The sequence below is a fragment of the Gymnoscopelus microlampas genome (assembly GCF_963454915.1).
Source record: "Gymnoscopelus microlampas genome assembly, chromosome: 16".
Classification (NCBI taxonomy): Eukaryota; Metazoa; Chordata; class Actinopteri; order Myctophiformes; family Myctophidae; genus Gymnoscopelus; species Gymnoscopelus microlampas.
The window spans coordinates 19452799-19467535 of NC_139953.1; the positions used below are offsets into that span (position 1 = coordinate 19452799).

The window sequence follows — 14737 nt, forward strand, 5'->3', positions numbered from 1 at the left end:
ACAGTCCTCTGCATTATGCTATTAACAGAACAGGAGATGACGACCTCTTATGCTTCCCCCCACCAACTTCAAAACAAATCGTGAAATATTAGTCACAATGCCAGTGGTGCATTGACACAAGATGTCAGCCTTTAGTATTTCACCTCACCAGTGAGTCACCCAGTCATCTCACACTCCAGGGAGGAACACACACACACACACACACACACACACACACACACACACACACACACACACACACACACACACACACACACACACACACACACACACACACACACACACACACACACACACACACACACACACACACACACACACACACACACACACACTCTGCAGAATGAGTACCTATTTATGCATGGGATATCCCAGCTCTCAGTCTAGCTACTATGCTGCTGCAAATGTGTAACACTGCAAAAGGACATGCTGTACTGCTGGGGTGCTTTTCTCCTCTTCAGATCAGATGGCCAGAGAGACTTCATAGTTAAAAATTTAAATGAATGCAAGCATTAAAAATGTAGCTGATTTCACTTTTGTTTTTGAAGGCGACTAGTTGTAGATGGAAAATAAGCTCCTAGGAAACTCCATAACCACTCATAACTCAAAATGCAGATATACTTTAGTTCAGTTTTTCCCTGTAAAAGTCGACTTTACAATTCATTTCAGCATGGAAAATGTCTGCCATGCATTAAATCACTATCATGTAAACAAAGCTGCAGCTATGCACTACCACAGTTATGGCTTGGGCCTCTACAGATACAAGCAAACACTGCCAAATTAGAATAGTAGCTGAGCTGCATGAATCATCGCAGCAATAATAGAAGTGTTCAAGTAAACACTGCTTACTTGAACACGGTAATTGTTGAGTGTCACAGTCCATTGTCAACACAATGGCCTTGACATTAAGTCATCATGGATGTGCTGTGAATGACGTGAGACATGCTTGGCATTTATGTCAAAACCTAATGCCTAATGCTGCATACAGCTGTTTCTTTTGAAATCTCCCCTATTAAAACACGCTGATGAGGCTAATCTCTCTGACACTCTCTTTCACAGTCTCTACAGATAATTCACACACATTATCGCCTGATTGTCGTTGCAATCAGTGGCCATGCACCAGGACCTGTGAAACGCAAGGGAAGCCGTGTGCGTGTTTGAGCAAACATAAGGGAGTGTAAAGCAGTGGATAAATCTCGGTAAGCAGCCCCTGGCACTCGTCCCTGATTGCCTGCCTGCTCTGTGGGCAGGGGCCTGCGGGGGACTAATCCCTTGGCATGGGCATGGGTCACACATGTTGATGTGTGTGTGTGTGTGTGTGTGTGTGTGTGTGTGTGTGTGTGTGTGTGTGTGTGTGTGTGTGTGTGTGTGTGTGTGTGTGTGTGTGTGTGTGTGTGTGTGTGTGTGTGTGTGTGTGTGTGTGTGTGTGTGTGTGTGTGTGTGTGTGTCTCCCACTGCACCAGTGGGAACTGTACTGATGTTATATAACCTGGGTCTACAGGAGCTTGTGGAGTGACTGTGCTGACCCTTGCCCCATGCATTCTGCCCAGTGTTTTTGCAAAGAGTGCAGTCGGGGAGTAGCGGGCGGTTGACAAGCTGTTTCAGACTCATCAACAACCTGTCCCTGCAGATTGCTACATAAGAGCTACTGCTCTTATGTCTGTTATATTGGCAGTTAAGGTGACCTTAGGGAGCATGGGCCCGGAGGGAGTGAAACAGTCCCAACTCTACCGCCTCGTCATTTCATAGCTACATTTACCTCATGACATACGACAGGTGTGTGCTGTTTTTAATGGTGTGTCACAGTGGTGGTACTTAAGTGCCCATGTCTTCATAAGTGGTAATGCAGTATCTAATTGAATGGCATGCTATTAAAAGCTCAACAATGGGAATTTAGATCATTATCACAGGAAATGAGTGTTACGCATGAAATGCACAGTGCAAGTTCAGTCAGGAAACTCTTTGCAGTTTCTGGCGGCCAACCATTAGTCAATCTGGGTTCTGAGCTTGTTTTCTCAACCAATCACATACACACTTCACTAATAGAGCACCTCATTAAAACAGGGAATTTGCATTACTCATTTGCTAGCTGGCTGCATTATCTCGTAATCTGCCCTATTACAAATTGTTGCTCACTCTCCACCATCCCAGCTAACACCTGTTGTTTTGGATCTCCTTTTATGTACTATTGGGGATACAGAAAGACAGGGTTTAAACAGGGTTTCAAATATTTGTCGCTGAACTGCACTGTTTTCGTATATCTGTATACAAGACAAAAAGTGCACAAATTAAAGTATATGGAAAAATCTGCAAATAAGGAAATTCCATTATGTCTTTAGTGATTTAACTTAAGAGAACCATAGTCACCATTACATACAGACAACCAAGGACAATTTAGATTAGCAAGAACCAGAACACAGGATACATCTTTTAACACAAGGTGACAACAGCTACTGTAACACACCAAACAATAGATGACAAATGACACTTGACCTTACCAAGCACAAAACCACAGAACGTAAAATGTTACTAATTCTTCATCTAGCAGTAACAGTTATATGATCAGTAAATCATTTGTATGTCTGGAATGTAATGCACCAATATAGTAATTTAAAAAAATATATACGGCCAACTACTGGCCCATTACTGGTTCATTTTATTGACACTGGACTGCAATATTAACATGTCTTATCCCCCCCCCCCAACTGTGAATAAAAATGAGGTCAAACTCAATTAACAAAAGTGCAAGAGTGGTATGAAAATAGAAATAAGATAGGCAAAAAATAAGTATTTGTTAGCCAGAGCGCGATTGTGAAGCTGTAAATATTGAGTACTCTATAGTTTTATGTTTGAAATGTACAGTATGGCAGCATTTAGAAGCTGCCACATGCTAACTTGCATATGTTGGGAGATTTGCATAATTTGCAGTAATTTGCATTGATTTGCATAACCATATTGGACAATATTAGAGGGGTTTGGTGGGTTACTAAATCAATTTTTCATTTTCAAAATTCAAAATGACTGTTTAAACTAGAGGTGGCCATATTTCAACTCCCAGCAGAGAAATTCCGAGTCGATTTTGAGGCTATTTATATGCTTAATACATTGGATCTGCTTTCCAGAATAAAGAGAGATCAATGTCATTGGCGTGAATGTTGAGACGCAAATCGGCATTGACGGTTGACATCTGCACAATTTGCCCTTGTTAAGCTTCGGTTTCTGTTGTGTAAGACATCAGACCAGAGCTCGATCAGTTAGAGAGGGAGAGGGAGACATGGAGACAGAGAGGGAGAGGGGCATTATGGAAAGGGAGAAGGAGGTTGGGAGGTTGTTTGTGATGTCAAACCAGAGTGTGCGAAAGAGAGACAGAGAGAGAAAGAGAGATAGGGAGAGAAAGAGAGATAGGGAGAGGGAGAGCCTATTTCACCCACATAATAACCTGCCATGGCCAATGCTGGTACCGGAACCTGATCAACACGTTGCTTTGCAATGCGCTGTCAGCGAAATAACCCCGGCAATCCCGGACAAGCAGAAAATGCTGCACTTCTATTTTCCACACCATGTACCTTTTCATACACGGGCACAATGCCAAGGCAATGTCATCACATACACCATACAGACACAACAGTGGAGGGAGGTAGGGATGTGCGTGCCTCCTGGTAAAGATTTGCACTCCACTGAGAGCCCATTTCTAGTTAACTTGCTGATTTGTTGATTGACAGGCAGTCTGATCAGCTAGCTGGTTGTTTGTTTGGTTAGTTGACTGGTAGTTTGGTTAAATAGCTGGTAGGTTGATTGGCTGGTTGGACTTCACAGAGGGGATTTAGCCCTAAAAAAGGTTAAAAACATAGAGAGGCATCAGACCATGTTCTTCTGGAAGGCATTCTCATGGTGGGAGGTAGACTGTGTCAAGCAACCATGCCAGAGGAATGTAAGCATTCATGCTATTCTGCCTAATAAAACACCTGTCATAGATCTCATTTTCGAGAAGGACTAAAGGTCATTGTGGTCATAATCATGTGTTCCAAGTTGCACTCTGTATTGGGTTCCAGGAGCTAACGCAGCAGCTATCAGAAAGATCTTGTCTAAATATGTCATCTATTGGAGGCATCAAGGATGTGCAGTGCGTCAACAAATAACAGGCCTACCACAAGATAAAGTCCTACCAGATGAACCCCAATTCACCTATGCAGCTAGAAGTGGGCAGGTTTCTATACTTCTCTGATAATGGAAGCAACTTTGCAGGATCTGAACCTGAAGCAATCAGCAATCAAAGAATGGAATACCTCAACAATAGAAGACACAGTAAGGCAAAATGGTGTATAGCCTACCTTTAATACCAATTAATGTTTTATCATTTCTCTCTGTCATGTCTAGTCAAGACAGGTTGTTAGCAGTGTTAGCAGTGGAGGAGAGAGACGGGAAGGAGCAGGCTGTAGACTACTTTACCTAGCCTGGCATTGGCCAGACTGGACAGTCTGGACTTCGGCCCATAGGGAGCGAGTATGAGAAATCAGAAAATGATTTTGATGCTTTTCACTGTTGTACAGACAGCAGTTGAAACGCAGTCACTGATTGGCCAGATCATTTTCTGATTTCTCATACTCGCTTCCTATGGGCCGAAGTCCAGACTGATACCGGGAGGAATGTGAGTGAATCCACATTATCAGTCTGGCCAATGCCAGGCTATACTTTACCTGTCCTGAGCCTGCTACAGTCATCACCCCAACTTGTTTGGGGTGATGATTTGAAAATGCTTGCAACTTGCAACTTTTCAAATCATCACCCCAAACAAGATGCTCTGTGTGTTGAAGAAGTAATCACCAGTTAGAGATGGCACAAGCAGGTAGTGTTTGACATGAACGTCACGCTTTGTTTTGTTTTGTATGCCTGGCCTTCAGCAAGGCAACTGACTCCAGCATTTTTGTGACTGGAATTTCAGACAGTAGACATGTGCCCCAGAGAACGGAAGAGCCTGATAAAAGCATGGCACACGGAAATTGTGCCAACGCTTATTTTTCTCAACTGCTCAAAAGCTGATATGCACAACCTGCCGGGGGCAGACGGCTGACAGCACACAAAGACGAGGTCAAGAAGAGGCGTCAGGTTTAAGATTTATAGGGGAGAGGGTCCTATTAAAGTTACAGATAGTAGACGAATAAAGCTGTGTATACCCTGGACATCATTTCCATAATTTCTTTGGAGCTGATCATTTTATTGAGAAAGTATATGTGCTTTAAAGAGCATCTCATTAATGTGACTGAGAGGAGCAAACAATTGCATGTGTCATGTCAACAAGATCAAGGGACACAGAGGTTTCCGCATCTCTCTACCATCTAAAACGTCAACTCTGTGATCAATACAATCCGGAACTGATATACTGTATTTTGATTTTAAAAATATATCAAAAACATACTGAGGAGCAGCAGGAGTGCCATTAAATTGGAAACCAACCAGTGGTGCACAGTAACGAAGTACATTTTTGGAGTATCTGTACTTTACTTAAGTATTTGTTATTTTTGATACATATGAATTTCAAAGACAAATATTGTACTTTTGACTCCACCTCGGAAACGTTGGATAGAGAATGCGCTGTGTTACGGGAAAATGTGACGGAAATCGCGTTGGATCACTAATGGCATGCATTATACAGTATGTGTGCATAGTGTGTGTAGGCAATTGCACTATGGTGTGCTAGAAGAAGGCACACGGATAAACGACATACGCCTTCTTCTATTAGGGTAGCTGGATGTACTGCAGTACATTTTGTACATTTGTACTCAAGTACAAATTTGCCTGAGCAACTTCCACTTGTAGTTGAGTAATATTTGACCAGGAGTATCTATTGAGTGCTGGGGTCGAGTACTTTGCCCATCACTTACTGACGACCACTGAAAAGAATGTCCTTGTGGCTTTGGACAAATGCACTGTAATTGACATACAGTAGTAGAGTGAGCTATTGAGGAAACTGCTGTTATAGTAAGGTGAGATGAAATGATTGATAATATTATAAAATTATTCATAATGATGTACTGCCTGTAGCAGCTTTTTAGATTGAAGATCATATGACTCATTACGCCCCTGCCCTCAGGACGCCCTCACTTGAGTAGTTAATTGTTGTAGAGGGTGTTCAGAGGGCCATACAGCCTTTTCCACGAATATGTGCAAAAATATCTCTCTACATTCTTATAGATTAAGAGATACCGGTACTGTGATCATTAAATTACGGTGATTAACTAAATTATTATGTCTCAGTCCCCCTCTTCTCTCTCTCTATCTCTGTATCTCTCTCTCTCTCTCTCTCTCTCTCTCTCTCTCTCTCTCTCTCTCTCTCTCTCTCTCAAAGGTTGGCCTTAGTTAGAAGGCACTAAGGCAGTTACTTTTACTTGGACTAAGTCACAGGCATGCTTTTTTATTTGGTAGCCTGGTGTTTACAATCTAACTCTGCTAAATGTTTCTAGAACTAGAACAAATACCATCTGAACTCATCTCTCTCCCTGCCCCACCCCTTAAGTTTTCTAGATTAAAGATACTCTAATGTGATCAATTATCATTCTCAACTTTCTCTCTCTGTCTCGCCCTCTCACTCTCAGATCTTTGCTTGCTATTCATGGTGTGGAGTTCACAAGTCAAAACTACTTGTATAGGCCTACAGTTTGACACACACCCCCCCACCCACCCACCCCCACACACCCACCCCCCCCCACACACCCACCCCCACACACACACACACACACACACACACACACACACACACACACACACACACACACACACACACACACACACACACACACACACACACACACACACACACACACACACACACACACACACACACACACACACACACACACACACACACACACACACACACACACTTTGACACACTTCTGGGGTCATTTTAACATCTACTCTGGCTTTTGTGTGCACCCCAAATTGATTTGTGTTGCTTGCTTCAATATTTAGATATTTGATATTTATCTAATCAGACACCTCACACATTTGAAAGACAACATCAGCCATCAGCCAGGGACGTGTGTTTTCAATGAGTCTAACGTGGTTAAATTTTAGTTTGAAGTTACAATGGGGTTTTAAAGGGTGTCTGATCAAATAAATATCAAATATCAAAATTTTGAATCAAGGAACTTAAAAACTGTCTGGGTTGCACACAAAAGCCAGAGTCGATGTTAAAAGGACCCCAGAAGTGTTTTAAAGTATTTGTTCTTTACATTACTTGTAGGCTACTACTACATGGAGATTGTGTAGCTATACTCCACCTTTGATCACAGGGAGCCCATGATGACACATACTACTCAGGTTTGTTGTGGTAGGCCTACAATAGGTAGGCTATGCATAAGGGGACCACAAGGAAGGATATCCTATAGCCTACTGGTAGGACTCGATTGAAACAAAAATGCCAGGGACCTTTTTTTTGTCTGATTCCACACTCTCAACCCTGTAACTATTAGAAATTAACATCCCAATTCGATTATAATGTCTATAGACAGAACACTGTGTTTGGTTATCAAACCTACAAAGCCATAAGCATAAACCATTAGTCCTATCTCAGTAAAACCTAGAGGTTATCAGTAAATACGCCTATATTTCATGGTTGTGGATTCTGAATTCAGCATTCAGCAGGTATTGATGCCCTCAAGCTGGACGATCTATAACCTCAATTATTCTCTGTGATAACAAAAATGAGGATAAGCAGCAGACACTGCCCCTAGAACCATGCAGGCACTTATTAAAGGGGCTCTGCTCGGCATGGAGTAAGATATTGGATTTAGTTTCATAACACAGCAGTTGGTTTAGGTTACTGCTACTGGCTCTTTCGTTGACTTGCTTTGGGAGCAGCACACTTGCCTCGTCGCACTGCCAAAGTCTATATTTGGTCTAAATGACGTGAGATTGTCACACCCCAGGGATTGATCGATGTCCGGGCTTCAAGGTGTTCTGTACCTACCTCCAGTTGTTACAATTAGGGACTGTGATAACATCAGATGTTTTAGCACATGACACCCACCGCAGAAAAGTATAGCAGCCGTTGGAAACGGTAACAGGATAGGTGGGCACTAAGGACACCTGGGCACCTTGATGTAGAATGGGCTATTTTGTCCAAACATATATATACAAAAATGTTTTGTCCAAAAAAACTATTTTGTCCAAAAATAATATATACATTTGGAAAATGGTCTTAAGTAAAGTAATGTATACATGATTAGAACATGCTTAAAGATTCGACAATTAAGGTCTAATATTTCTAGAATTGCTACAAAACCTATACATCCAGTCATTTTGGGGGCATAAACAAGAAGTTGAAGGATAAAATCAAGTCTGATAATGATGTACCATGCATGTTCAAGTAGCCTACTTTACATGAAGACCATTTTTCAAATATATATATCTATATATCTATATCTATATCTCTCTCTCTCTCTCTCTCTCTCTCTCTCTCTCTCTCTCTCTCTCTCTCTCTCTCTCTCTCTCTCTCTCTCTCTCTCTCTCTCTCTCTATATATATATATATATATATATATATATATATAAACATTTTGGACAGAGCAGCCAACTTTACATCGAGATGCCCATGTCCTATAGTGCCCACCTGTCCTGCATCCGATGGAACACATGTGTTTTACATGGAACAAAATGACATGACAGCCTACAGTACATAACATGCAGGAGGATCGCAGCTGTTAGTTGATGGTCCTCATCAGCAGCAGCACAGCTGCACTAAAGAATTGATGTTGAGGGTTGAGGGGGAGGTGCCCGTCCGACAGACCGAGGCGATGCGACTGGCATATGACTTTGCTGCCCGAATTTAACAATTAACCTTGATGTACACAGATTGGTTTCACTTGACGGACCAAACTGATGCGTGTAGTCTGCGACCTCTTATGATAAGCCTAACAGGTGAATGATTTTGTATTGATGTTTTAGGATACTTTTTTTTTGACGCAGCCCTATGCTTAATAAATAAAGTAGGGAAAGAGAAGGACTAATGCAGGCTTTTCTGGGGACAAACCTGGAATCGATCTTTTCCGCATAATGCTGCTGTGGGAGCTCGTCTAGCTGCTGATAGATATCTATAAATCTGGGGATTTTTGGAGAATTGCTGAATTGATTGGAGACACACAGGAGTTGCCCGCCCTACCATATCATATCATATCATATCATTGCCCGTATAGTAGCAGCAGCACGGAACCTTTTATTAACGGCCGCGTTCCATCAATCCCAACGGTCAGCTGAACGGTATATTGTCAAACTGTCCTCAGATCCACTTGAGATGAGGACCTCGTCCCGATCAGCCTGTTCTGTGTGAAGAGGAGCCGACAAGGAGGGGGGCAGTTTGTTCGGATCGTCCGCAGTGATCAGAGAGAGGACGAGAGGATCGAAGTGGCCGCTGGCCCACTAAGAGCCACAAGCATGCAGGACCAAGACGACAACAACGACATGAGTGCCTCCAAAAAGACAATCATCGCGAAGCTCTTCAAAGTTCGCAAGAGGAGAGAGATGCTTTTCGTGCAAGTGTGCTTCATCTGCAGTGTCCTGTTCGTGGCGTGGAGCATGTCGGCTCTGCTCACAAAGACAGGTGAGTGCATGATGGGGACCAGAAACCGGTGGGGACAGACAGACACACTGCTGAGGAACGTGGGTCATGGAGGACATGCATGCAGAGCCCAACAGCTGAGGATTCTGCAGGATAAATCGTGCACAATCGAACCCAATATGCGTTGTATTTAAATAATTGTCTTATCTCAGAAAGTAACCCACACACTGTCAAGGGCATGTATATAGCCTGGTCAGAGAAATGTCCGAGCCATCGTGGAATTCGTATGCATCAAATACGGAATAACATATAAGGTCCATAGGATGGAGCAGGAATGTTACCTTGTACAAATGACCAGAAAGCCTCATTCATTATTTGCATTTCATGCATGCATGCCATTAAATCAGAGTCTGTAGGCTACGGTGGCTCTGATTTAATGGCATGCATTGCATGAGTCTTTTCTGGTCATTTAGGGGACGATCTGCCTCTGCAGCGACCGATGCAGCCTATGGTTGTGCCTTTTTGTTCTACTGTACATTACATTGGGGAGACTTGCGTCCATATCGGTGATGTAGGTCATATGTCTTTTCTATGCGTCTGTCTGTTTGTCCTTATGCCGCAGTGTGCGCGCCGTGGCAACGGCATACACTCACACACCCCCCTTACCGACGTTCACTGTAGATAGACATCATATAAGCGACGACAGGACGCATTTTCATTCAGTCTAATTTTGGGTTGAGTCATTCTCTATGGCAAAATCTGCGTTATGTGCCAGGCGCATCAGCGGACAGCGGTCACTACGTTGGAGCGTTGCCCCGTGGTAATGCTGGCATCATCGCGTCTCTCTCTCTCTCTCTCACACACACACACACACACACACACACACACACACACACACACACACACACACACACACACACACACACACACACACACAGCCTACACATAATCATTCTCCTCCTGCATGCCATAACGCACGCTTTAGGTTCTGCATGAGGGTCGAGTGATACAATTACGCAGAGGACGATCATTTGGGAAATAACATGGAGGGGGGGGGGCACTCTCTCTCGCTGATCTATTATTCACAGCTGCTCTCCGAGGTGTGTGTGGCTGTGCATGGTGAGGTCGGTGGATTATTCACCATGCATCATCACGCACCGTGTGTTTGTGTGACATATGTCACAAGCCCCACATATACAAAGAACGCCGCACGCGTGTATGGGCTACGGTATGTCAAAACCACTGCACGTGTACGAGGTGAACCACTTTACATGCAGAGTAGTAGCTCAGCTGTCTCTTGGTTATGTAATAGTCACCGACGCCAGGACAATTAACCTTGACATTCATCACATCTAGTGAAGAATACCTGACCAGTCGTTCATAATCATAACTGAGGTTATATCCATCAACATGAGTGATAGGCTCTCTGGACAGGTATTCATGAAGCCTGTATCTGCAAAAGCATTAAAAAAAACAAATCTATAGGCCTACTGCATATTCAAAAAAATACCCCTCAGGCTGGAATGCTATGTTCAGTGTCACTATGGATATTGCACATTTTTTTGTTTGCCACAGCAACACAGGGATTACTGTTTCATGGAAACCTTGAATTTCAGCCATCACGTAGGGACAAAAGTGGTTTCAATCTGTTTGGTCCTCAAAGTGCTTTTAACCCTGACCCTCAGACCTCAGAGCCTGGTGTGGGATCTGCCCATCTGCATCCACTTACTGTAGGCCCAGGCCTGAAATCATCAGTAAATCAGCACTCTATGGCCTGTATATGTCTCTAAAGGATGTATTGGGGAGTTTTATTAATTACATTAAAACAACAAGAGGCTTAAAAGATTATTATCAAATGATATCATGCACGCAAGTGCAAATCACAAAATCTATTATCTCCACAAGGCACGCTCTGGGAGCCAAACTAAGCCTCCTGGTCAGTAATGGCTTGCCTTTTTTCATTTAATCAAGTTTGCCTGACCCAAAGTGTGAGTGTTGCCATGCAGGGGTATTTGACACGGGGTGTGCTCTGTGAATGTCAGCCCTGATGCACTGCTGTGACTTGTAGAAGCAATGGTGGCCATCTAAAGGTGTGCCAGATGAGAGGTGTTTGATCTAAGGCAATGGAACGCTCTTGGACCTATGGGTCGGGTTGCTGCACACTAATCAGATCAAACTAACAATGGCCTTGCACTGGCGCAAACTCAGACAAAGCCTTTTTTTATTTACAGGGTGCAGGCAAATAACGTGACAACGTTTCAATGTCAATACATCTTCATCAGGTCATAATGAAGATCAGATTATGTATTGACATCGAAACGTTGTCACAGTATTTGCCTGCACCCTGTAAATAAAAAAGGCTTTAATTTTCCGAGTTTGCTCCAGTGCCTTCTGCTACACAAACCAGTCCTGCTACTGAGATGCACCTTGGCTTGAGATGCGGTGGAACCATTTTTAACTCTATGGGTGGAACCCCTTTGTTTTTAACTCTATGGCCTTGTTAGTACTCACATCTCTCAAATATCAGAAAAGAAACAAGCATTTGTTATGTCACAATAATTAATTACCTGTGACCCGTGGCTGACTGGGCAAAATAGATGGGAAGAGATGCATTTCTTCTGGGTTATGTCTTCATGAAGAGGGGTGGCACGTGGTGCTTTATCCTGCATGCTGATTGGATACATGTATGGTAGTGGGGCACCACATGGGAGGCTAGAACAGGTGTTTATGGAAGCAGGGCAGAGCCCAGGTCTGACAGGTGTGTGCAGGGCAGAACAATGGTGATGTGAGGAGGGAGGCTGTACAGAGTAAAAGCCTCAGTGTTATTTATCCATTTGTAACTGAGAGTGTACTTAATCTCAGAGTAGAGTTAAATGAACACTAAGGATTTTACTGTGTATGAGGGATGATTTTTGGCAGCAGGAGGCCTGTGAGGAGGTGCACTCTCGTACGAGTATACGCTCACATTGCAGGAAGTGGAAGTGATTTATGAGCGTCCTTGGTCCACCTCTTCCCTAGGTGATTGGACAGAGCTGGGGGATGACATTACTACCAGGTTACTGTTGCTCTCTGTCTCACTACAACACAATACAATCTCCTTGGAGGCAGACAGACACCATGCTGTTGGGCTAATTTTTACTTCTCCTTCAAGTCTGCAAAGGCGTTTGATATCAGTTTAGCTCTTTGCCATCTACCGTATTCTGCACAGCAGTTTTCAGAATTTTTCATTGATCAAATACCATACAGTACATGTAGGTATAGACGGACACAGTGTTATTGACCCACATTTGAAATGTTTTTTTCTAATACCACACTAGGAGGATGGATTTATGGTGAGATTTCTTCTACATTCACTTTCAGAGTGCTTATGTAAAAATAAAAGGTACATTCATTTCATACAGAGGTAGTGCCTTTTTCCAAAGCACTTTACAATGTGCATTACATTCACCCATTCACTCACAAACGGCGGAGGAAACATGCACCGACCGGCTCGTAACGAGCAGAAGTAGTTAAATGTCTTGCTCAACGACACTTGGACATATAGCCATGAGGAGCTGGGCGTCGAACCCGGGAACCATGGGATTCCAATGGTTACATCCTGATATAACCCTTTCAATATGCATCCTACCCATCAATGCTTCTATTATTAATTGATTCGCTTCAAGTAGTGACCATTTATTCTTTATAAAGAAGCTTTCTCAAAGATTGACTTTGAAGTGAAAAGAGTGAAAACAGAATCGCCTCCTGACGGTGCCAAAACGGCATAACCGTAGGCTGGTCTGTAATTGCCTTTTCAAAAATAGTTGAGTACATTACTATATCAAAAATGACTTAAGTGAAGCTAGAATTACTTTTCACCCCTGTTCACGACAGAATGTTCTTTTGATGTACTGACAATATTGATGACGGCTGCTATTTATTTTGTTTTCGTGTTGTGTGCAGTATGCATACTGGTGGTGATATGTATGCGAAGCACTGAGACGCTGTCCTTCTGTGGTTCTGGGATGTATTTCTTTCTTTTTTTTTGTGGTTTAAAGTTTACTTTCAGTCTGTCTAAATGTTCTAGTGGACCTAGAATGTCATTGAACACAACAAAACATACATGACACCATGAAGGAACAACATTTTTACTTTTAAGTGGTTTAAATGTAGATCAGAATATTACATAAATGTAATTACATTAAGAAATTATATTTATTGATTTGGACTTTTTCAAGATCAGCTGAAATTGCCTAACCACTACGGAGCCAGTTGAAAGCAGAATTTCTTTATAAAGTGTTCATTTAATTTAAATTAATTTAATACAAATGTAACACAGGATTTTACTGTGATTGCTCATGTCATTCCAATTTCTTGGACATAAATTGCGAGCCTTGGTTCCCGGCCCCTCCCTGAGCATGGCACATAGGCCCTAACTATGTACATCCCCGGAGCACTCATCATAACCATATGAGTAGTCAATCAGCTGGGTGAAGCTGAAACAGAAGTCAATACGGGACCAACAAAGGTCTTTCTCTCTCCAGAACAAAGCTGTGGCACAAAACTGGACAGTTTTAGTTGAGGTGTGCACTGCGGAGAGAGAGCAAAATTATGGTAATTGGGCTGTGTGTCTGTGTTCATGTCACTCTTTCCGCAATGATTCAATACACTGTATCATCAAAGCAGAACACAAGGCCATGAAACATCATACATTAGATCTCTAACTCAGTATCTGACATTTGGAGCAATTTGGCAATGAGCCCTGCAGCTCAACTATGCACAGTGTTGAGAGTGATGTGCGGAGCAGGTGTGAGTGATTGTTGGAGGGTGTGTCAGGAGGAGGTGGATCATCAGTCAGCTCGTCCAGATGATTGCTGATCACTCGACGTGTGCCATTTAATGCTGAATTACTTTCAATGACTGTATGCTAAAAATACCAGGACATGTTTTTGTTTGAGAACATATCCGGGAAAAACACGAACTGGAATGCTAGAGCTGTCGAAAAACGACCCATGTTGTGGTAGAGTCGTTAGATTTTTGTTCAGTGGTTTGAGTAGGGAGTTTAAATGATTTGGGTTTGTTCTTTTTTTTTACACAGTATGCTATAATTTGCTGTACATTATTCACTGTACTGTGGCAAGCTAGTAACTCCCAGACCCTAGATTTTCAGTTTAAAAGGGTGCATGACATGCATTATTACGCA

The 14737-nt window shown here is 42.7% G+C and overlaps 1 protein-coding gene across 1 annotated transcript in view; it reads left to right on the forward strand.

Annotated features, from left to right (window-relative positions):
* Positions 1-9373: 9373 nt before the first annotated feature.
* The window catches only part of slc24a4b (solute carrier family 24 member 4b), a 35115-nt gene continuing 29751 nt past the window's right edge, over positions 9374-14737 (forward strand). The window contains exon 1 of the mRNA XM_084082892.1: positions 9374-9597. Coding sequence (XP_083939018.1) covers positions 9432-9597 — 166 coding nt within the window. The 5' untranslated portion in view covers positions 9374-9431. The remainder of the gene's footprint in view (positions 9598-14737) is intronic.